Source organism: Lagenorhynchus albirostris, chromosome 20 (assembly GCF_949774975.1).
Source record: "Lagenorhynchus albirostris chromosome 20, mLagAlb1.1, whole genome shotgun sequence".
In the NCBI taxonomy this organism is placed as follows: Eukaryota; Metazoa; Chordata; class Mammalia; order Artiodactyla; family Delphinidae; genus Lagenorhynchus; species Lagenorhynchus albirostris.
In genome coordinates, this window is record NC_083114.1 from 52,473,198 (window position 1) to 52,497,728 (window position 24,531).

The window sequence follows — 24,531 nt, forward strand, 5'->3', positions numbered from 1 at the left end:
TGAGTGATGCAGCCAGGAGGAAGATGGGGGCAGTCCATTGTAGGGCCAGCAGTGTCCTGTAAGAGGCTTGTCTTGTTCGAGACTGCTGCCGTGGTCTTCAAGCAAGGGGGATTCCTCTATTTTCCACTTTGCGGGCCCAGAGAATCTGGGGTTCACAGTTCTCAAGTAAATAGATACAGACATCCCCATCTCAGGCCTTAGAGTTCACCCTTTCCAACAGGGCCCTGACTTTGACGTAGGAGACTTGCCTGGGCTGAGTTCAGCCTTCTTAGAGCTGCCACCCCTAAGCATCAGGTCCTGAGCCCGAGGGAGGTAAGTGTCTTTAGGCTGGCTGACGGTCACACTTGGCTTCAAGTAGCTGGTGGTTGTATCCGAGACTGTCTTTTTCCGTTTTCACTGGGCAGACGGCTCTTAACAACAGCCACCCAGTTCCACAGTCCTTCTCGTGACCATTTCTTCTGCACCTCCTGTACCAGAGACGTTAAACCAGTCAGTGCGTCCCCAGCCACAGGTCGCACTACTACAGCACCCCAGGGGCCGTCACCCCACTGATGGGTCCACGTTGCCAGCTGGCTGGTAAGCGACCCACCCCCAGAATTCCACCTGCTGAATCCACTTCCGTAGGCCACTTCTGATGCCACCTGGTCTAAGGCAGACTCTGGAAGCAAACCTGCGCTGGAGATTGTTGTGAAAACTCTTTATTGAAGAAGTGCTCTTTGGAGAAGGGGCGTAACGGAAGCCAGACGGGGCAGGGGAGCAAAACTAAGCAGCAGTGTGGTCTTGGCACAGACTTGCTCCAGCCTGGCCCTTCGGGAAAGCTCTGGAGTACAGCCTGCACCACAGAATCCCCCCATCTCGAGGACAGGGGGCTGGCCTTTTGTACCCCTCGCCGTGCTGTCGCGAACATTCTATTGGGTTGGCCAAAAAGCTCGTTCGGTTTTAAGTGAAACTGAGACGGTGTTCATGTTCACGAAGGACTTTATTGAACAACGAACGTACTCACTACCCGAACGAACGCAATATTGTGTGTATTTTGTTCGGCACGTGTACGCGTATTTGTAGGAGTGCGCCCACAGTTGGCATTGCTGGGGCGCACAGCACACTGTAGAAGATACTGCCAAGCAGTTTTCCAAAGCAACGATACTAATTGTACTCCTATCGGGAGTGTTTGGAGTCCCCGGCACCTAGTATTTTCCATCTTTTTCATCATAGCCCTTCTGGTGGGAGTGCAGAATTAACTTCCATTTTCCTGATGACTCATGAGGTTGAGCACCTTTACATATATTTATTGGCCGTTTGGATCCCTCCTTTGCGAAGTGTCAGTTCAAATCTCTTCTCTTAGCTGAGCTGCTTTTTCTTTCTTAGTGAGGAAATAATAAGGAAAACATGAGTCCTTTCTCAGGTAAATACATTGCAAATATCTTCTCCTAGGCTCTGCTTGCTTTTCACTCTCTCTTTTTAAAAATAATTTATTTATGGAGTTCCCTGGCGGACCAGTGCTTAGGACTCAGTGCTTTCGCTGCTGTGGCCCGGGTTCAATCCCTGGTTGGGGAGCTGAGATCCCACAAGCCGCACAGTGTAGCCAAAAATAAAAAACGAATACTAATTAATTTATTTTTATTGAGATATAATTGACGTAGAACATTGTGTTAGTGTGAGGTGTACAATGTGTTGATTTGATAAATTTCTATATTGCAATATGATTACTACAAACGTGTTAGCTAACACCAGCATCAGGGCCCGTAATTATTATCTCTTTTTTGTGGTGAGAACATTTAAGATCTAGTCTCTTAGCAACTTTGAAGCTTATGCCTTTTCACTCTCTTCCCAGTATCTTTAGTTGAACAGAAGTTCTAAATGTTAATATAGTCCAATTTATCAGTTTTTTCTTATATGGTAGCACTTTTTGTATCCTATTTAAGAAATCTTTCAAATACCAAAGTCATGAAGATGCTCTGATTTTCCTCTAATAGCTTTGTTTAACCTTTCACACTTAGGCTTGTCATCCATCTGGAATTGATTTTGGGGTGTGCTGTGAAGTAGGGACCAAGGTTCTTTTCCTCCTTTTTCTTTTGTTTAAATTGACCCAGCACCGACCGTGGAAAAGACCATCCATCATTTCTCACTGCACTGCAGGATCGCCTTTGTCATAAATCAAGCGACGGTAACTAGTTTCTCCAGTGAAGAATCCACTCATGTCCAGCCTGGGGGTGGGGGACAGAGGGGAAGGGGTTGAAAGTCTGACGGCCGGGTTCCAGGAGATGAGCGGGGAAGGGGCTGTGTGGTCTCAGCAAGCCTCCGTATGGAGACCTTGACTTAGGCCCGTGTTTTCAAAGAGCTCCCTTGCCCTTGGTTGTGCCTGGTGTCCCTGGGACTGTCAAATCCTCTGATTGATAAACGTCTTCTCTTAGAGAGGGGACAGGTGGCCTCCTGGCCACCTGGCGTCTGGGAAAAGATCTCAGAGTCGAAATGCTCTTCATTCAGACCTTCCCAGTCTCCTCTTTCAAACCTCAGTGTACCCCGCTTTTATGACGACCTGCTGCCTCCAATTCCTAAGCCTTTCTGGGATTCTGGGCATAAATATGTTTCTGCCGTTTCGAATTTCAGCCTTTTCTGTTCTCCTAAATCAGCTTCCACTTGTCTGTGTGTGATACAGCTTCCAATTATTTATTTCCTCTCCCATTCTCTCTGTTCTTGTGGTTTTAGACTTTTTTTTCTTCTCTTTCAATCCCTTTGCTGTCATTTCAGTGGGAATTCAGAGGGAGCAGAAGTCAGTACAAGTGTTTAATCTGTTGTGGGCGCTGGGAGGTCTGTCCTAAACCTTTGCATTCATTTCTTCACATTTTCAAATCTGTGCTGATGGGAGCTGGGAAGCACTGTTTGACTTTAAATTCTCTATCATTTCTTCAAACTACATCTCAAATTTTTTAATAAATTTATTTATTTTTGTTTTTGGCTGCATCGGGTCTTTATTGCTGCACGCGGGCTTTAGTTGCGGTGAGCGGGGGCTACTCTTCGTTGCAGTGTGTGGGCTTCTCATTGCGGTGGCTTCTCTTGTTGCAGAGCATGGGCTCTAGGCGCACGGGCTTCAGTAGTTGTGGCATGCGGGCTCAGTAGTTGTGGCGCTCGAGCTCTAGAGCACAGGCTCAGTAGTTGTGGCACATGGGCTTAGTTGCCCCACGGCATGTGGGATCTCCCCGGGCCAGGGCTCGAACCTGCGTCCCCTGCATTGGCAGGCGATTCTTAACCGCTGCGCCACCAGGGAAGCCCTATACATCTCAAAATTTGATAGCTAACCACTTATATATCTAATATGAAATATAAGATATAATATAAAATAATTTATTACATAGAGTAGAGAGGGAATGAGTAAGCAGTATAACTGGGGCTTTGAAATTATAGGGCAAGGATTTTCTGTGCGTAAAAATTTTAAATTAAAAAAAAAAAGCTGTAATGTGACCTTGTATTGTGCTAGAAGGTAATTTGCAATTTCCCTCGCTCTCGATTTGCCAGGGAACTCGAAATTGTCCCTTTTTTTGCATTTATACGTTCTTTGTACTCCGCTTCATGTTAGCCTGAAGTTGTGTAGGAAGCTCTGGAGTGATTCTTAAAGAATTCAGTAAAAGTTCAGTATTTTGCTAGGCACAAAATAACTCACTGTGCGGTCAAGCCAAATCTGATAGGCTGGAAGGACATTCTACTGGAACTCAAGCTTTTTAGCTTAACAGAATTTTCTTATTAATCTATATTCTATTTCAGCTACAGTAATTTATGTTTTCTTTTAATACCAAAAGCTCAACCAAACCAGAAGGAAATCTGGTTGTGTCTTGTACCATATGATCATGGAAGAAGGAACCCGGATATTCCATAGAGAGACAGTTTAAAATAAGAGGTCTTTGTCTTTGGATGTAGAAGAGCTGCTTCACAGCTCACGAAGACGCGTCCTGCGCTCTGTAGAGCTTGTGAAGTCATCCACGCTGCAGTGAATGTTGCCGCCCTTTGCACCCATCAGACCCTGTGTTCTCCCCTCCAGATATACATGAGGGGCTCATAGGGCAGCTGAACATACGGTGATCTGTGCAGAGTTCAGTGAGGCCTTTGGCTATTTTATTTAAGCATGGAAAGAATGTGTCTTGTCATTCTGGAAAGGACAAAACTGTAGGGATGGGAAACAGATGAATGGTTGCTAGGCACTGCTGGGTGCAGGGAGGGGTTGGCTGCAGAAGGGAATGAAGGAACATTGTGGGGGGATGGAAGTGTGCTATACCTTGATTACAATGGTGGTTACAGAGCTGTATGCGTTTGTCAAAATTCATAGAACTGTACACTAAAATGGGTGAATTTTACTGGCTGTAAATTACACCTCGATAAACCTGACTTTAAAAAAAAAAAAAAAAAGGAATGTCTTGGAAAGAAGGAGTGGTTCACAGACATGCCAGTGCTCTCTGTGGCCTGGTGTCCATGTGGCCCAGGGAGCCCCTGCTTATGGCCATGTACCAACAAGAGGCGGTGGACGTGTGCCCCAGATGCTGTGTGTGCACGTGGCAGTAGCGGGGGGGGGGGGGGCAGGGGGCGGGTCAGCATTGCTTCTGCATCAGCAGCCCTCAGCCAGAGGGGTCAATCCTAGTACCCCAGCAGCAGGGAAAAACTATAATGGAAAAGAATATTAAAAAACGATTGTCTATATGCATAAAACGGAGTCACTCTGCTGTACAGAGATTGGCACAGCATTGTAAATCAACTACGCTTCAATAAAAAGGTAATAAAATAAAAAACAAAAAACACATGGCAATCTGTTGTTTAGTTATTTTGTGAGTATTAATTGTGCCAACCTGCCGTTCAGGGCAAATATGCACAACCCAGATGGTCACCATGGGCACACGCTGTGCTCTTCTGAAGACCTTATTCATATATTCAGTCTACACATACCTAGTTTTATCTTTTATGTGTGCTGGTCTAATCACTCTGGGTGATACAAAGATATCTCTAACCTAGATTTTGCCCTCAAGCTTATAATCTCGCAGGAAGCTCAGACACTATATACACACAAAGAGGGAAGTGATAAATGAAGTGTAGACAGAGCTTCCAGAAGCTCTGAGAAAGGAACTTTACTTTGTGACATAAGTTTTGCTGACTTGGAAAGTACTGCTTGAACTTTTGGTTTGTTGTTTAAGGCTGTGTTTCTTAACAAACCAGGGCACAAAGAACTGCTGCGGTTTTCAACAGTGAAACTAAAGCATCTGTGTTGTAGGAAGTTCCTCGACATTTCTTTGAAACCTACTGAAACTTAAGTGTGCACACTCTCACCTCTGTTTCCTGTTGTCAGGGTCCGCCCCAGCTTACGGGAAACTATATGTATTGGCGTTGCATTTCAAAGAAAAATTTGGTTAACTTTTTCAGCTTTTAAAGAGATGCATAATGGCCTTAAATTGTAATGAAGGTGTTCTTACAAAAGTCTATAAAAGTCAAAGACTTCTGGGTCAAATAGCCTGGTTACATGTAAATAGCATCCCTGAGCAACACACTTATTTGACTCAACTAAAATAGTAGCCCTGACTATTACAGAAATGAATCAGGCATATGCTTTATCTTTAGAAGACAGCTCTGACAAAGCGAGCTTTGCGGTAAAGGTTGCTATAATTATAGAATAGAATGTAGTCCCATATTTTCCATTTATTAAAAATTTAAATGCTTTTAACACCAAAGGTGCATATCCTCTGTTAATCCATACTGTTAAATATTTTTTAAAGAAAGAAGGGGAGAGGGCTTCCCTGGGGGTCCAGTGGTTAAGACTCCGTGCTTCCACTGCAGGGGTCACGGGTTCAACCCCCTGGTCGGGGAACTGAGATCCCCGCAAGATGCGTGGCGTGGCAAAAAAAAAAAAAGAGGGAGAGTTAGCTCAGGCACTGAATAGAAGTAATGAAAATAATAAGTACCAGTGGGTAACATTTACAGTCTACAAAGTTGTTTCACAGTTAACAGTTCAGCTGTTGTCTCTCAGTCCCAAACCACCCTCTAACCTGGGCTGGGTAATGCTGGGGCAGGGACTCTTCGGCCAGGTTTCTCCATTTCCAGGCTCTGCCAACAGAGGGCGCCAGAGGGTCTGCAGGGCTGGAGGAAGAGAAAGGGTGGTACCCAGAGACCAGAGTCCCACCCCCAGGGGGCCTCTAGGCTGATAGCCCCCACCTCTCCCCTTGATTCCCTCAGCCCCAGGGGTTGTTGCCGCTTCCTGAGGTGACTCTGTGTCAGCTCGGTGTCCCCTTTTTGTGTTTTGGTTCTCCGGTGCCTGTTTAACCAGTTCGATTAAATTCTCTGTTAAAATACCTGGTGTGGTTTGTTTTGCTGACTGGACTAATACAACCTTTATTTTTATTTTTATTTATTTATTGGCTGCATTGGGTCTTCGTTGGAGTGCGGGCTTTCTCTAGTTGTGGTGAGCGGGGTCTACTCTTCGTTGTGGTGTGTGGGCTTCTCACCGCGGTGGCTTCTCTTTGTTGCGGAGCATGGGCTCTAGGCAGGCGGGCTTCAGTAGTTGTGGCGGGAGGGCTCAGTAGTTGTGGCTTGCGGGCTTAGTTGCTCCGTGGCATGTGGGATCTTCCCGGACCAGGGCTTGAACCCGTGTCCCCTGCATTGGCAGGCAGATTGTTAACCACTGTGCCACCAGGGAAATCCCTAATACAACCTTTAATCTCACAAATTATAAGGTAGCTATTATCAAGCACATTTTACTGGTGAGGAAATAGAGACTTAGTAGGGTACAGCAATTTGTGTAAAATTGCACAACCACTAATAGAAGGGCCAAGACCTACACCTTCCACTTTAGGATCCTTTGCTCTCCATTTCCTCTCAGCACTTCTCTTGCTGAACTTTTTTTTTTTCTTTTTTTAAATACTTAACAGAAGAATTGCAAAGGTAGTAGGGAATTCCCATATTCCCTCTCTGATGTTAACGTCTTACACAACCATGGAGCATGTATCCAAACTAAAAATTAGCATAGGTACATTACTATTTTTCAAAACTACAGATTTTATTAGGACTACACCGGTGTTTCCACTAATGTCTTTTTTTAGTCCCAGTTACCTTTGGTTGTCACGTCTCCTTCATTTCTTCCAATCTTTAACAGTTTCTCAGTTTTTCCTTGTTTTTCATGACCATGACAGTTTTGAGATGTACTAGTTAGATATTTTGTAGAACTCCCATCAATTTGGGTTTTCTGATGTTTTCTTGTGATTAGACTAGGGTTATGGATTTGCGGAAAGAATACCACAGAGGTAATTGCCCTTATTACATCATATCAGAGGCACGTAACAGTTCATGACATACTCCCAGTGATGGCAACCTTGATCGCTTAGTGAAGGTGGGCTCTGTCAGGTTTACCCACTACAAATCTTTCCTTTTCCATAATTGATTTGTTTAGAAGCCAGTCACTAAATCCTCTTGCTGAACTTCCCACTTAATCCTGGGGCTGTGCTTTCTTGGCAGATTATTAAGTAGTGCTTAAAGAATCTTTGAATTGGCCAGGCTGAGAATTATAAACCTAGGAGCCAGACTAACTGTGTTAGGAGATATGACCATGTATTGCTTCTTGGGAAATCATTATCTGTTTTGCCGTCTTTTTTCGCACTACGTTTAAACTTGGAACTTGGCTCCTTTTAGTCTCAGAAAGCTTATGGTTAATGCTAAGACACCTGTTTTTTTCTTGATGAACTGGAATCACTTCTGACAAGCCTGTAAAGATGCTCAGAAGCCCAGGGTCTTAATAGCATGCAGGAAATCAGTAAAAAGAGGAAGAGCCATAGAGAAGTGTTGGCTGAGAATAGGAAAATTGGAGATGTTGAAGGATGTGGTTAAAGGAGTGAAGACTTACAAGGATGGACTGAGAGGTGATAGATGACTGGTGGAGGGGCACAGCGATGTCAGGTAGGAGGTCAAGGAAGGGATGAGGATGGAACACAGGATGAGAGAGAAGCCAGTGACGTGAATCAACCTTGGGATTGGACTCTGTGCATGATATATTGTAAATACTTGTATTTTGTCTCTGAGATTCACCATCTAGAACATAAGAGTTATACTTCTAGCTCTAGATTTCATTACAGACAGACTTTAAGTGAGCTTAGACTTTAATATATTTAATATATATTTAACATGTAAGCCAAAGAAATTAGTTCAGTTGGTTTATATAACCTTGGCTACTCACTGCTATTTTTTAAATTTATTTTTGGCTGCGTTGGGTCTTCGTTGCTGCACGTGGGCGTCCTCTAGTTGCGGCGAGCAGGACCTACTCTTCATTGCGGTGCGCGGGCTTCTCATTGCGGTGGCTTCTCTTGTTGCAGAGCACAGGCTCTAGGCACGCAGGCTTCAGCAGTTGTGGCATGCGGGCTCAGAAGTTGTGGCTCGCGGGCTCTAGAGCACAGGCCCAGTAGTTGTGGCGCACAGGCTTAGCTGCTCCCTGACACGTGGGATCTTCCCGGACCAGGGCTCAAACCTGTGTCCCCCGTACAGGCAGGCGGATTCTTAACCAGTCCTACACACTGCTATTAAGGAGTGAGTGAAGAATAATCAGAGCTCTCAAGACTTTTGGAAGCGTAGCAGGGCAAAGTGAAACAGATTGGTACCTTGTTAAATTAGCTGCAAATTACAGATCTTTTTTTAAATTAAATATTTATTTATTTATTTTTGGCTGTGTTGGGTCTTAGTTGTGGCACGCAGGATCTTTCATTGAGGCGTGTGGGCTTCTCTCTAGTTGTGGCGCGTTGGCTCTGGAGTTGTGGGGTGCTGGCTCTGGAGTTGTGGGGTGCTGGCTTAGTTGCCCCGCAGCATGTGGAATCCTAGCTCCCTGACCAGGGATCAAACCCCTGTCCCCTGCATTGGAAGGCGGATTCTTAACCACTGGACCACAAGGGAAGTCCCTACAGATCTTAGTATTAACAATTTAGAAATTAAAACTATCATACATATGCTATAGGGTTTTTTGTTTTTGTTTATAAACAGCAGTAATTTTTTAAATTTTTATTTATTTATTTTTTGACTGTGTTGGGTCTTTTTTATTTTTACATCTTTATTGGAGTATAATTGCTTTACAATGGTGTGTTACTTTCTGCTTTATAACATATAGGTTTTTATTTTATGCTATTTTGTTCTAGTTATATGGGGTTTCCATATCTCATGATGAGCTAACCAAAATAAAATCTCATTAGGGTTTTTGAATTACTAGGCCTTCTTCCTGGGCCTAGGGCTGTATCTGCAAATAGGTAGCTTAGCCAAAGAAACTGACCTTACCTGGGCTTAGAATTCTGTATTTGATTGGCTTATAAACTTAAATGTTTCTGTATTTCATACTATTCTTTTTCTGAAGCTGAGATTCCTAACATAGCAGACTTCAGCATATTTTTTTTAAGATTTATTTATTATTTATTTAATTTATTTTTGGCTGCATTGGGTCTCAGCTGCGGCACGCGGGATCTTCGTTGAGGCGTGCGGGCTCTTCGTTCTGGTGCGCGGGCTTCTCTCTAGTTGTGGTGTGCGGGTTTTTCTCTTCTCTAGTTGTGGTGCACGGGTTCCAGAGCACGTGGGCTATGTAGTTTGCGGCACGTGGGCTCTAGTTGAGGCGCGTGAGCTCAGTAGTTGTGGCGCATGGGCTTAGTTGCCCTGTAGCATGTGGGATCTTAGTTCCCTGACCAGGGATTGAACCCCCATCCCCTGCATTGTAAGGTGGATTCTTTACCGCTGGACCACCAGGGAAGTCCCTCAGAGCATATTTCCTTCCAGAAATATGAGATGGAGACTTAAAACTCTTGTAATTGATCTTGGCTCTTACAGAGATAGTTTTAGGGTCAGTATATTTCAGCAGGGGCACAGGTGGGCAGCTTGGAGTTTTTCAACTTGAAGACCAGCTTACAGTTTTTAGTTTTTAAAATATAGACTGAGGAGGACTTCGGTCCACTTGCTCTTCTTAATAACTGGCCTACTGAAAACACCTCTGTTAAATAAAATGACTGGAAAACTAACACTTGGTGGCATTAGAACATTCATATGCTTCTTTGGAAAAAATATATATGTTGTGTATTTTATTGTTTTAATTATTTTTTAATTTTTTTAACATCTTTATTGGAGTATAATTGCTTTACAATGGTGTGTTAGTTTCTGCTTTATTGTTGTGTATTTTAAAATACCTGTTTTAGGGCTTCCCTGGTGGTGCAGTGGTTGAGGGTCCGCCTGCCCGATGCAGGGGACGCGGGTTCGCGCCCCGGTCCGGGAAGATCCCACATGCCACATGCCGCGGAGCGGCTAGGCCCGTGAGCCATGGCCGCTGAGCCTGCGCGTCCGGGGCCTGTGCTCCGCAGCGCGAGAGGCCACAACAGTGAGAGGCCCGCGTACCGCAAAAAAAAAAAAGAAAACAACAAAAAAAAACCAAAAATAAAATACCTGTTTTGGCTGATACTGGTGTTTGAGCATATTCTTTACCTACACTATTAAGCATCTCAAAATCTCTTACTTAAAACGGGATTCTTATTTGTGAGCTGGGTTACCAGTCTCCTGACCAGATGAAATCTGGAAGTCAGGCATCTAGAATGGGGTGCTGGTCTGAAAGGAGTCGTTTCTCTGACCATGAGTCATTATTTACCAACTTGCTGGAGGGAAAAGATGACAGTGTCTGCTTTACTAAAAGCCCTTTTTTCCCTTTTAACTCTCCTTAAAATTAGCTGGTGTTAGTCAGAACCCTTTGTATCTAAAAGCAGCTCATCTTCAGAAAGATACTTTTATTGTAGAAGCACAGGATGACTGGGTAGTGTTTTATCCCGATGGGAGGGGCTTTCAGTCGGGGGAACCGGAAGTTGAGTAGGTTTCACTAGTCATCAAAGCAGCGCACGTAGGCCTGGAGGTGCATTTGATGTTTGCCCGGTCTGAGTACTCCTGAACGATATGAGTCAAGACCCAAACCATAAGTAGAGGGAGAAAATGGGTCTGTGACGGTTGTTCACAGAGACCAGGGCGATTTTGTGATGGGTGCTTTGCTCTGCAGTGGATCCTTCATGCTCTTGTTATCAAAGAGAACTGGTTAACTGGGCATACTCGTAGTAGGGTTTAAATATTTTGGAAAGATCAACCTTAGAGGTGATGTCATATAGCCAGGACATTGGTCCCACGTACACCCTGCCAGGGGACCCAGCGGAGGAGTTAACAGACTGTAAATAGACTGCCATCTTGAGTGGATTCCTTTGGTAACCAAACCTGAACACAGAGCATCTTTGAGTTAAGGTCATCATGTGACACCCTCGTGGTATCTCCCTCACATCTTTGATTTGGGTGAAAAAAATGTCTTTTCACATCTTGTCAGCTTTGTGGTCACCAGCCTTTCTACATGGGTGATTGACTCCCCACGAGGATTGGATGGAAAATTAGTGAAAAGGGGTTTTACTGCTGTAAATATAGCTCATTGATGTTTTGGTGGACAGCAGGCACAATACAGTCTGTCCCAGGGCTGCAGCTGGTTAAATAGGCAAATTTGTATTCATTTCACATCATTCAACCCGAGTAAACTGTTCTCCCTGATGTGGATCTAAGAAAATGTTATAAAGTATCACAAGTCTAAATATATCCACTGGTAAGTCTTGGACACACTACATAGCTGAGAAGAGGGGAAGTAGAGAAAGCTGAGAAAATAACCAGGCATCAAATAAGAAGGAACTGAATTTTAAATATAAAACCCCTAAAATCTATAAAAGCGAGCGCTTATGTAAATGAGTGCTGTAAATGAGCTATTCATATGATCCCAGATGTTGATTTCCATATTAACTATTATTTCTTTCTCTGACACAAATATTACATGTCTATGTGTAAAATGAGTACTTTTCTCTTTTAGTCATAAATTGCCTAAAAATAATTTCCTTTCTCTTCAGAGGCAGATTTTTGGCATTTGGGGCTTTTTTCTTCTTAAGTAAAAACTGCATTAGGTCATATTCATTTGTTTTTCTTTTACATCACCCCCCCCCTCCTTTTTCCTATTAAGTTTCCTTTCAGGGAATGTTTATTGCATCATTGTTTGTAATATTGAAAACTGGAGGCAGAGCAAGTGTTCACTGGTAAAAGATTAGTGCATACATGGTGGTCTGAGATAGACGTCTCTAAAAAGGAACGAGGGATCCTCGGAGACATGATCAATTCCAGGGAGGGGACAGAAAAACACAACATCAACTTGGAATATCTTGTGGTGCCAGAAAGTAAGGAAGTGCTCAAAAAGGGATGGGGCGAGTCAAAAGGACACAGGAGCCAACTGAGGGAGTTCCCAGTGGCCAAATCCAGGATGCCATTCAGGTCAGGCCTGAATCTAATAGCAAATGTTAGCAAATTATGTACCTTAAAAAAAACCTTTTTATGGAAATTAATTATTTATTTTTATGAATGGATTATAGGCCCTTTTACAGACTACTGGGAATTACCCAATAATTTACAATTGAAGTAAGATCCTTTTATCGCGTATGCACTGGGACCATATTTTCTACAGCAAAAATGTGAGTGCAGACATGGGGGGTAGTTTAACAAAATACTTGAAATTAGAATGGTTAGAAAATCTAGGATACATGGTTGATATATACAAATATATATGTGTGTATATGAATATATACGTATGTGTACCCCGCCCCCCCCCCCCCCACACACATCCATATCCATATCCGGTCTATCTAAACCGGCAGTTCCACATTTGGCCGCCAAGTGGCACTTTGCTGGTGTAAGGAAAACTAACAAGGAAACTGACGAGCACCAGGATAAAAGGTCAAAGAGGCGCTTGCTCTGTATTCATGTGAGCCTTGATCGCCAACCCCCTGGGGCCCATTGAAAGAGTTCCTCTGGCTGAGTGGGTACTATACCCCCACCCTGGGCTTGAGGTGCTTGGGATTTAAATTATTCTGAGATTTAGGCTTATTTCAGCGCGGACACAAGCAGGCCGGTCCTGGACGGGGGCGGGGCGGCGGGGGAGAGGTGGGGGGGGCTGTTCGCTGCTGGTACCTGAGTGCAGGGCGCCAGATGCAAGCTCTGTTGTGGGCCCCTTACAGGTGGAACTAAGAGAGGCATGCCTGGTCCATCACCGAATCCAGGCTAGCATAGCGCTCAGGGCATAGTGAACGTGTTGAATGAATTGGTAGATGTCTTTGTTCTTCAAAAATAATTTAGAGGAGAAACCACCAGTAACACATATTAGAGCATCTTGGGCAGAAGGTAAACAGTGATGAACATCTCCCCTGCTTCTGATGACGTTCTCTGACGTCACACCCTGAATATACCTTTGTATCTTCTACAGGTGCTGTTAGCTCTTACAGACAAAGGGAATTTGTCATACAGTGCTCCAAGAAAGCTTTCCTCTGAGAAGACCTTAGATACTCCTGTTAAAATTTAAAAGGAGTGTGGCATTAGATATGCTTTTGTATGTACTGCTGCCTAAGCATAAGGGTGTAATCCAGAGAGTTTCGACCAGCCTCTAGAACCTGAACAGGATTCGGTACCTTTTGCAGTGATCGTTTAACGTTCAGACTCTCTCTACACTCTACTCAGGTACCTGGAACACTCCTGGGATCAGAACAACATGTAGCCTTGCCCTGCTGTAGCCAAGGCAGCTGCAGGACAAACAGTGTGGCTTTTGGATTCAAATCCTGGTTCTGCTACTCATTAGCCCTGAGACCTTGAATAATTACGTGAATCTTTTGAGTCTCAGTTTCTTTATCTGCAAAATGGGGGTGTTAATACTGATATTCTTCACTTATCCAGTCAACGAACATATTTCTTGAGGTCCTCCTTCATTTCAGACTCTCCTCCAAGAGCTTACAGACTGGTGGGCATGGCCGACATGTCTACTAGTGTTTAGAATATTAAGTAAGAATATATCTAAACCAGAGCTCCATGGTAGTGATGATAGCACAGGACATGTGAATGCATTTGCTGCCACTGGACTGCGTGCTTAAAAATGGCTAAGGTGATACATTTCATGTTATATATATTTTATAAATGAAATAAAGTAAAATGAAAAAAAAATCTAAAGAACCCAGCGTGATGCCCGGCCCATAGTAAGTACTCAGTAAACGTTTCCCTATGTTCTCTTTTTTCATGGATGGGCATTGGCAAGCTGTCATTGCAACAGTTACCCAAATTTTACCCCATTAAGAGGGCTTTCTTCTGGCAGCATTTCTGCTTAGATGAATAGAGTGGAGGGACCTGAGCCTTAATTCTCTGTCAACACATTACTGACCCGGCAGGTTTGGGCCACAAGTCCCTGAGCAGACCCGATTTCATTCTTTGCACATTAGTCTTTATAAGCCTGTCTTCATTATGAAAAGTGAAAGAGAATTCTGGAAGCTGTTTTTAAGGTCCTTCATAAGGTGGTGAGAGTTTATTTACTCCAGGATGTTGTCTGAGAAACGGGAAGACGTCTCCTAAGCCCATACTGAGCTTGAGGCAAGAAGTGAGGATACGGCTTGCAGAAGGCCTGTGGGTCCTCCTCCATCTGTGCGCCTGGCGGCATGTCGTGTGCAAGACAGAAAAGGCCACTTCTCCCCATTTACTGGCCTAGTTATGCCAGAGCGCTTGCATCTGAGAAAAATAAATTCTGTCTGACCTTTCTTGTCATCACTCACTCCCTAATGAGGTACAACTGGGGCTGAGAAAATGACGGTTCCAAGGTCATAAGAAAGCAAGTGGAAACTGTGGATGTGAACTGAGAAACGGTTATTGATGCTATTCTGAGCACAGTGGAGTGACCGGTGAGCGGTTCCTTCGGGGTGGTGCTTGGACCCGAGTCCATCCTGACCTTCATCTCCTTCGGTCCCAAGAAGATGTTACTTTGCTTTCATGTCACACGTATCTGTTAGCATAGGAGTGAAATCTCTGGTCTTTAAGTGAACTAAGATACTTTTTCTTGCTCTAAATATAATACAGTAATGGTGCATGTGTTAAAGAGGTACTGTAGGCAAACAAAAAAGTTCATCAGTGCCTTGCTAAGAAAAAAGAATGAACAAAGACATAGGTTAGTGTTTTCAGATCTTTTTTTTTTTTTTTTTTTTTGCGGTACGCGGGCCTCTCACTGTTGTGGCCTCTCCCCTTGCGGAGCACAGGCTCCGGACGCGCAGGCTCAGCGGCCATGGCTCACGGGCCCAGCCGCTCCGTGGCATGTGGGATCTTCCCGGACTGGGGCACGAACCCGTGTCCCCTGCATCGGCAGGCGGACTCCCAACCACTGCGCCACCAGGGAAGCCCCTTCAGATCTTTTAATAACTGGTACTTCAATCCCTTCGTCATCTCTAGGTTAAGCAGCTGTATCCAGGAGTATCTTAGAGAAAGATGGAGGTAGAATGTATTCAAACCTCAACTCTTCTCCCTAAAACTTGTGGGACTTTGGAAGGTGATACTGAACCTTTGCTATGTCAATGTCCTTATCTGCAAAAAGGGAAGAACTATCTCTCCCTCACAGGATTGTTCCAAGGATAACTAAGATAATGTATGTAAAGAGCTTAGTATAGTGCCCGGCACCTAGTAAGTGCTCAATAAATGATCGTTTTAAAAGCGAAGATCACGAAGAAGCTTAGAGTCACGGTGGGCTAACCTGGCCTAGAGAGGTAGGGGAGGCGACTCTAAGAGCAGAGTATTTTCTTTAGTTTGCCTCTGTTCCTGCTGTCTCCTCTGTCTTCCCTGTCATCTCTGAATTTACAAATTACGTTTATCCTTCAAGATCCCAGATCAAATACCACCTCCTCCATGAAGCCTTCTGGATTACCTCAGCCAGAAGCGATCACTTCCTGTATCGTTGCCCTTTTTGTGGCATTTCTGTTTAGTGTTACAGTTATTTGTGCAACTATATCATCTTCCTTATAATGCTGCTTCCTGAAAGAGCAGGACCTTATCTTTTCCACTTTAAGTCTTTCTTTACACCCAGCACTGAGTGTTGCCGGTAGACCCTGATTGGGTACGTGAATGGCCACTAAGGCAGAAGCTTTGGTAGGTAAGAGCCTACAAACAGGATTAGTTTCTCCGAAACAGATTTTCAATGGTTTTCTTTTGGCGGGGCAGAGGGTAAAGAGTTAAAAATGTAAGTGTGGATTTATTATACTATAAGGATAGTTTATGTATATAAACAATTGATCCCACAGTTGCCTTTCCCTGAGCAGCGAATAACTTGTGTTCCATTGCCAGTTATCATCAAATGTAATATTCTAAACGGAAGGTGAAGAACACTAACTCCCCCCCACCCCCCGCCTTCCTTTTGTTTTTCTTTTTTTTTTGCGGGGGTAGGGAGGATATAGAGGGGAAAGGGCAAAGAGTGAAGGGAAAACCTCTGGGTTTTTTTTGAACTCAGGTAGGAGTTAAGGATAACTCCCAAGTACCCGTGCAAATGAATATGATTAACTTCGCTACTCCAGAAAAAAATTTTAATCCCAAAGTCATTTATTTTGGCTTTAGAATAGACAAGCATTTGTGTTGAGTTTTCCTGCCTAATTACTTTTTGCTTAAGCTTATTTAAAAATTGTTTTAAATTCTTTTAGTGTGACAGCCCAGCAAAGGGGGTGGGGGGTGTGTGGAGAAATGGGCCACAGATGGGATCTGAACTATAGGATTTCAGCTTTCCTGTATAAAAGCCTCCTGATACGCTGCAAGCAGGAGGGCAGAGTTGCAATCAGCTTTTCCGGAGAACAATTTGGCAAAATAGTTTTAAAAGTCTTAAAAATATGCTTACTCTTTGATCCAGTAATTCCACTTCTAGGAATGTCTTAAGGAAATAATCAAAGAGGCACGCAGAAGTGTAGGGACAAAGCATTCACCACGACATTTATATCAGGAAAAAAAAAAAAAAGTAAAACCAACTGAAAACACTGAATAATGTGGAATTGATTAAAGTAGGCCCCTGTCTCTAATGTGTGTAGTTATATTGTCAAATTATAGGCTTTAAAACATTTGCCACATCTTTCTAAGTGAAAGAGAGACAATAAAAGAGTAGGTACAGTTTGAAACAGTGCAGAGAGATAGAGCGGGGGGAGGGAGGGAGGAGGTGGGTGGGTGGATGGATGCCTATCCCAAAAGACACATTCTGCAAATGTTAACTTTGGTATCACTGAGTAGTGAAATTATGGCTGGTTTTGAACTTTTTTGTGTTTTTCAAGTTTTCTGCTTAAACGTGTATTGCTTTGTAATCAGAAAAACCAACTGTCATATATTTTAAAAGAATATATGTTTAAGGTGAGAATTCCCTGGTGGTCCAGTGGTTAGGACTCCACACTTCCACTGCAGAGGGCCCGGGGTTCGATCCTTGGTCGGGGAACTAAGATCCCACAAGATGCGCTGCATGGCCAAAAAAAAAACCAGAATATATGTTTAAGGTATCAGTGAAAAAATAAAATGTTGCTACACAATACCCACAAAGCAATAATCTGAATGCACAGCTGATAGTTTGGATTAAATATATTTTCTTAAGGGTCACATTCATGCACATGAAGTATCAGGGATCACAATACACAAAATCAGACGTACCATAGGTTCAATTATGTTTCCCAAGTAAAACAGCAAAAATCTGGGAAGACACAGAGTTTCATGTGGACGTTCTGTTTCCTGAGACCCGCACGAGGGGGTAGACTCTTCAGAGCTAAGAGGACCACGGTTTTGCAAAGCTCCAAACACTAGTAGGTCTTCTGGGAATCATATGTAAAAAATGTTTACGGCCCAAATGACGTTATAAGAATAGCGGGAACATTTTAAATCACTCAATCTTCTCAAAGCCGTTCCCAGTGAAATGTTCTACTGTGTCCCCTTTCTCATCTCCTCATTGTCATCAACTCACAACTCCAAACCCACATGTTTAAACAGGGAAAGAGAGTGAAAGCGTGAGGTAAATGATGGGCAACCAAACCTTTGATGACCCCAAAAGAGCTCTTTGGCTCACGTTCTTTTAAAAAAACTCTCTTTATATGATCAGCTGCGGAGGAAATTTGTTCTTCACTGTTTGCAGACCTCCACTCTGTACACATGATGGGGTTCTCTTGTGTTTGCAGTTCCTAAATTCCTCAGACACCATGTGGCTTCACTGAAGGAAAATCCTTGCGGGTCCGGCTCCCCGTTGTGTAAGGTCAGGTGGAAAAGCCTTTTGTGATTAACTCGCTCACCGTGTGTCCCTTGGTATTTGGAACGTCAGTGGGAGTTTTTATTAGGTGTCCGCATTTTGAATGCTGACTCACATAAGCTTCATCTAATGGGAAAAGCAGATAAATGTAGCACTTTGGACACCAAGTCGGATCCCAGCTCTCCCAGTAGCTGTGACCTCCAGCACGTCCCCTTACTATGGTTATCCGTCTTTCTAAACACAGTCTTCTCCCACTTTGTTTCCGACACAGTTTCCTTACGCTGCCCCTCCTCCCCAAGAACCAGTGAAGACTCTGAGAAGCCTGATCAACATCCGAAAGGATACACTAAGACTCGTCAAGTAAGTTCAAGTTCCCAGCCGGCGGGGGCCAGGTTCCAGGGGCCCTTCTTCGTGAAGGGGCAGCCGACTCCCCAGGGGACCCACAGAGCGGCTTCTGCCAGACCCGGAGCCCGGCCTCTAGGCCTCCGGGCCGTGGGCTGCTTGCATGAGGGGTCTCCGCACCTAGATTGTTCAGAACTTTCTCTGATAGTCAGTGTTTGGGAAGAACTTTCACTCTCCTGGAAGCTGTCATGATTACCCCGATTTGGTGAACCTTCCAGAAAAAGAACAGTTGGAGGAGAAAGTGAATTCTGCAGATACCTCGACAAGCCTGTGTGAAGATGGGATGTTTGAACTTGGTGCAGGAAATCCTTATTTTATTGCCTATATTTCCTTTGTAATTTATTCTTAATCTCATGTGCCCTTCCTCTGGTGCACTGGGTTTGTTGTTTAATCACCACTGTCAGTACTAATTATCATCAGCATCTGTCTTCTTTGTGCTGTCCCTGAGATAGCACAAGTTTTTTTTTCTTTTTTTTTTTTTTTTTTGGCTGCATGGCCAAGGCTTGTGGGATCTTAGTTCCCTGACTGGGGATTGAACCCGGGCCCCCTGCAATGGAAGCACGGAGTTCTAACCCTGGACCACCAGGGAAGTCCCAGAGGTGATGTGATTTTTAAACAGATGCTGCTCTCCAGATAGCAAGTCTTCTACTAGACTCACTGGTTCCCTGGGGAGACAGATTTGGTTAGGGCAAACCAGAGGTCCCACATTCTTCTCAGTTGACAAAGGAAGATGACTTGGAGAGCATTTTATGCTTGTATAGATCAGGGTGTTTATTTCTCTCTGATCATCTTTTTAAAATACAACCACTTCCGGGACTTCGCTGGTGGTCCAGTGGTTAAGACTTCCAATGCAGGGGGTGTGGGTCCGATCCCTGCTCAGGGAGCTAAGATCCCACATGCCTCGAGGTCAAAAAACCAAAATATAAAACAGAAGCAATATGGTAACAAATTCAATAAAGACTTTAAAAATGATCCACATCAAAAAAAGAACTTAAAAAATAAATTTTTAGGAATAAAATATAACCACTTCATTGAGATATAGTTCATATACCATACAGTTCATTCATTTAAAGTGTACAATTCAGTGATTTTTTTTTTTTTTAGTATTTATTTTTTTATTTGGTTGCACCGGGTCTTAGTTGCGGCAGGCAGGCTCCTTAGTTGTGGCATGCAAACTCTTAATTATGGCATGTGAACTCTTAGTTGCGGCATGCACATGGAATCTAGTTCCCTGAGCGGGGATCAAACCTGGGTGCCCTGCATTGGGATCGCGGAGTCTTATACGCTGTGCCACCAGGGAAGTCCCCCGATTCAGTGATTTTTAGTTATTCACAGAGTTGTGCAACCATCACTACTATCTAATTTTAGAACATTTTCATCACCCCGAAAAGAAACCCGATACTCATTATTACCCGATACTCATTATTAATCATCCCCCATTTCCCCCCGAAACCCCTCTTCCCGGCCTAAGCAGCCACTAATCTGTTTTCTGTCTCAGTTTTTTAATATTTTATTTGTCCCTGAGGTTTTCAACTGCCTCCCCAGCCGCTCACACCCCCGGGGTCAACCCTGGGGACGGCGCAGCCAAGGGGAAACTCTTTTGCTGCAGAAGAGTCTGCAGCCGGTCGTCCCCCCTCCACCGGGCAGTTCCTGCCGCAGCAGGATAGATGGAGGCTACTGAGGCCTCGGGAGCCTGCCAGCTGTCAGCTGCTCCGGCTACTTGTTTCTCTCATCACATATGGTCTGCTCGCGTATTTGATGGAGATGGATTCAGGGGTCTGAGCCCCCTTGAGGTCCTGGCCTCGGACGTGGCAGCCTGGCTGCAGCTCTAGAATAAAATGAGGCAACTGCTCTGAGCTTCTGGTTCTCACCTGTAAAATAGTGAACCAGCCTTACCTTTCATGGCTGTTGTCAAAATGAAAGGGGATAATGAAAGGGAAAGCACCTGGTGATCAATAAATGTTAAGATGAAGGGTGAGTTTTGATTTTGTTTTTTCTGAGATGGGACTAAAGTAAATTCTGATTTTCAGGTTTCCAGGTAAAGATGGAGGATTGAACATGTACCTTTGCTTCCTCTCCAAACCCCACTAAACAATAATGAGTATTTTTAAACAGCACAAATCCACAAAAATTGGGAGAGTGGGAAAGGAGCAACGGCAACAAAATTTTAGAGGCTGGGGCTTCCCTGGTAGCACAATGGTTAAGAATCTGCCTGCCAATGCAGGAGACATAGATTCGAGCCCTGGTCCGGGAGGATCCCACATGCCGCGGAACAGCTAAGCCCGTGTGCCACAACTACTGAGCCTGCGCTCTAGAGCCTTCGAGCCACAGCTACTGAAGTCCACGCGCCTAGAGCCCATGCTCTGCAACAAGAGAAGCCACTGCAATGAGAAGCCCGCGCACCACGACAAAGAGTAGCCCCCGCTTGCCGCAACTAGAGAGCCCACACACAGCAACGAAGACCCAACACAGCCAAAAATAAATAAATTAATTAATTAATTTAAAAAAATTTTAGAGACTGGAAACAGGTGGTGAATGTTAAATAACTTACTAAACCTGAGAAATCAGGATCCTGGACAAACAGAAGGAAAAGCTGAGAATCACCGGTTTGTACTGTGGTTTCCCCCAGAAGGCTCAGGAATTGGCAGTTCCAGGTACCTCTGGACATCTTGGGGGTGGGGGTGGCTAAAAGGAGGGAGGTTAGTGGAAAGTCTGCTTGAGAGGTATTCAGATCCCCCCTCCCTTAGACTACACAGCCAGAACTGCCCTCCCCCACCCTGGCAAAAGGCTGGCAGACGATGCTCACTGGAAAAGTTCAAACAAAGAATCTCTGGACTTGGGGGACCGAGGCACAGCTAAGGGCTGGATTCAGTACTGAAATCAGGGGGTTAAGTGAATTCAGAAACGTTGGATGCTGAGCCCTCCAGCCTGCCCCCCAACCCCAACTCTAAGCCCAGAATGCCAGCAGTCAGGCCATTGTTAAACGAGAGGAAAACTGTTCTTTGGACAATCAGACGCCCCCAGGTGGGAAGACCAAAGAAACTGGTTTTGGAGGTCCCTCGCCTGACCCAGATGAGTCCCCAGGGAAGCCTAGCATCCCCAAGCCCCACCATGTACTCAGTTCCCATCAGGATTTTATTATTTTTTTGGCCACGTGCCATGAGGGATCTTAGTTTCTTGACCAAGGATCGAACCCATGCACCCTGTAGTGCAAGCGTGGAGTCCTAACCGCTGGACCGCCAGGGAAGTCCCCATGGACCACAATTAGGGGGTTTAAATGTCTTAGTATGAGCAGACAACCAAAGATTCTCAGATGTATAAGGAACGCCTATCGTATGAAAGACAATTGTAAAACAAGCCAGCAGGGGGAAAAAGTGGAAATAAAAACTGTGCCGGAAGAGGAAACCTTGATTTGTAGCCTCAGAGACATAGAGAAGATACTGCCTTCTGATTTCACGGACGCAGTGACACAAAGCGTTTAGCAAACAAACAAGGCTCTCAGAGCTTAAAAACGTATAAATGAAAAAACCAATAGAATATCGGAAGAAAAGTTGAAATGTTCTAGGAAGTGGAGCATAAAGGCAAAGCTGTGGAAAACAGAAGAGGAAAGATACGAAGAATAGAAGGTCCAACAGCCAACTAATGGTTCTAGAAAGAGAGAATGGAGAACATAGAAGGAAGGAATCACCGATGACGTACATAATTTAAGAGTTTCTACAAAGGTCCACCGAGTGCTCGACCCTGGGAGCTAAAAGATAACGCAGCAATGCTCTGAAATGACTTTTTTAAAGTATTTATAATCCAGAATTCTTTACTCAGCCAGACTCTTTTTTTTTTTTTTTTTTGGCCTCGTGGCTCGCAGGATCTTAGCTCCCCAACCAGGGATTGAACCCGCATCCTCAGCAGTGAAAGCACCGAGTCCTAACCACTGGACCACCAGGGAATTCCCTCAGCCAGACTTTCAATGACGTGTGATTGTATAATAAAATCTCTCGAAAAGTTTATCCCTCCAACACACCCTTTTTCAGGATGCTACTGGAAGTTGTGCTCCAGCAAAAGGAAAGCGTAACCCAAGAAAGAGGAAGCCAGGAGGTGCAGGAAGCATGCGATTCTCCGGGAGAGAGGCAAAAGGGACACACAGGGAGATGGGACAGGGAGATTCCAGGGTGGCAGCCATGTGCAGGTACGGAGGGATCAGGGTCCAGATGGAGCAGGTCAGAAGGCTCCATAAGTGTCCTGCTCAAAAAGACAAGGTGCACAGAATACCTGGTACGTCTGAACGTCGAGATGTAGACAGCCAAAGAGTTTGAATTTGAATTAGTGACTAGTGCATAAAAGACTAAGCAACTGAAAAAAAAGCAAAATGAGCACAAGCTCTAAGAAAAACTTACGCAGGAAAGGAAAAATTATTAGAGATTACTCTGTGGCTGAACTGTGAATAATGTTGATGGACTCACAGTCGTATAGACGAAGATGTCCTGAGCTAACAAAATCATGGTGTATCACATGGTAGAAGGGGTGTCCCAATATGGAGCAGAGTGAGGAAAGAGAAAGTCTCATTTCCATAGTAGGAGGTCAATAGATAATGCCTAAAACTGAAAAATTAACATGCAGATAAATGCTAAAATGGTCAGCTACAGAGGTAAAGGCAGTTTTCTCTAAAGAAGAGGAAAAGGGACAGAAAGAGACCTGCTGGTTTTTTGTCACAAGCCTTGTGGAAACTATTTAAACTATGTGATTAGTAACTTTGATTAAAATTAAAAACTTTTTTTTGTAAAGCCTGGCAAACGCACAAGGATGTTAACTGTGGCACCATGAAATATCAGAAATCCCCTAAATGGCCCCTGATAGCGGTAACAAAGTGCTCTGCCGTCATTCAAAATGAGGGTGGAAAGTGTATGATCACAGAGGGAAGCCCACAATACGTTCAATTAGAAAAAGAAAACAAGGGACATCCCTGATGGCGCAGTGGATAAGACTCCTCGCTCCCAATGCAGGGGGCCTGGGTTCAATCCCTGGTCAGGGAACTAGATCCCACACGCATGCCACAACTAAGGAGCCCTCGAGCCGCAACTAAGACCTGGTGCAACCAAATAACTAAATATTAAAAAAAAAAAAGAAGGGAATTCCCTGGCAGTCCAGTGGTTAGGACTCTGCACTTCCACTGCAGGGGGCATGGTTCCATCCCTGGTCAGGGAACTAAGATCCCACAAAAAAAAAGAAAAAAGATTACTTTTAAAGTATTAATTTGCTACTCCCAAATGCTGAGTCTTTGTGGTTTTCTAGATGTGCCGAGGAAGTGAAGACCCCGGGGGAAGAGGCCGGCAGAGCGAAAGTCCACTACAACGTGGAGTTCACGTTTGACACAGATGCTCGGGTGGCCATCACCATCTATTATCAGGCCACCGAAGAGTTCCAGAATGGGATTGCCAGGTAAGAACGAAGGACCAGGGGAGCCACATCCTTCCTAGACAGGTTAGGGTCTGTGCCTGACGTGCTCACCTGTGGAGGAAAACATTCTTTTTCTCCACCCAGGTGAGAGCTGGTTCCTGAATTTGGATTTTCTTCTACCCAGCCTTACTTTTTCACCTTTCCCCTTCAAACTATGTCATCTTGGTACAGTGACAGATAGCAGCATAGTCCTTCAGGTCATCATGATGCTGTTAAAAATCTATTAAGCTACCTTTCTGTGGATATGTGGGTTGAATAGATAACTTTGATAGCATTACCAAGCAAGGGCAAAGGAAAGAGATTATAAAGAAGATCTTTTCTTCTCTTTTCTCTTCCACTCTATACTGAGAACCTGTTGATAACTGAGAACAGGCATGAGACAGAGGAAACTGTCAGTAACTTTTGCTTTGCTTCCCACTTTGATCAACAGCTACATCCCCAAAGACAACAGCCTGCAGTCAGAGACGGTGCACTACAAGCGTGGAGTGTGCCAACAGTTCTGCCTGCCCTCCCACACCGTGGACCCCTCCGAGTGGGCTGAAGAGGAGGTGAGCTGCCGGCTGGCGGAGGGGCCCGGCCAC

At 44.4% G+C, this 24,531-nt stretch overlaps 1 protein-coding gene across 2 annotated transcripts in view; it reads left to right on the top strand.

Moving 5' to 3' along the window:
- The window catches only part of RNF157 (ring finger protein 157), a 77,883-nt gene that overhangs the window by 32,944 nt on the left and 20,408 nt on the right, over positions 1-24,531 (top strand). For both annotated transcript variants that reach the window (XM_060133437.1, XM_060133438.1), the window contains exons 3-5: positions 18,369-18,457; positions 23,786-23,932; positions 24,381-24,498. In XM_060133437.1, coding sequence (XP_059989420.1) covers positions 18,369-18,457; positions 23,786-23,932; positions 24,381-24,498 — 354 coding nt within the window. The remainder of the gene's footprint in view (positions 1-18,368; positions 18,458-23,785; positions 23,933-24,380; positions 24,499-24,531) is intronic.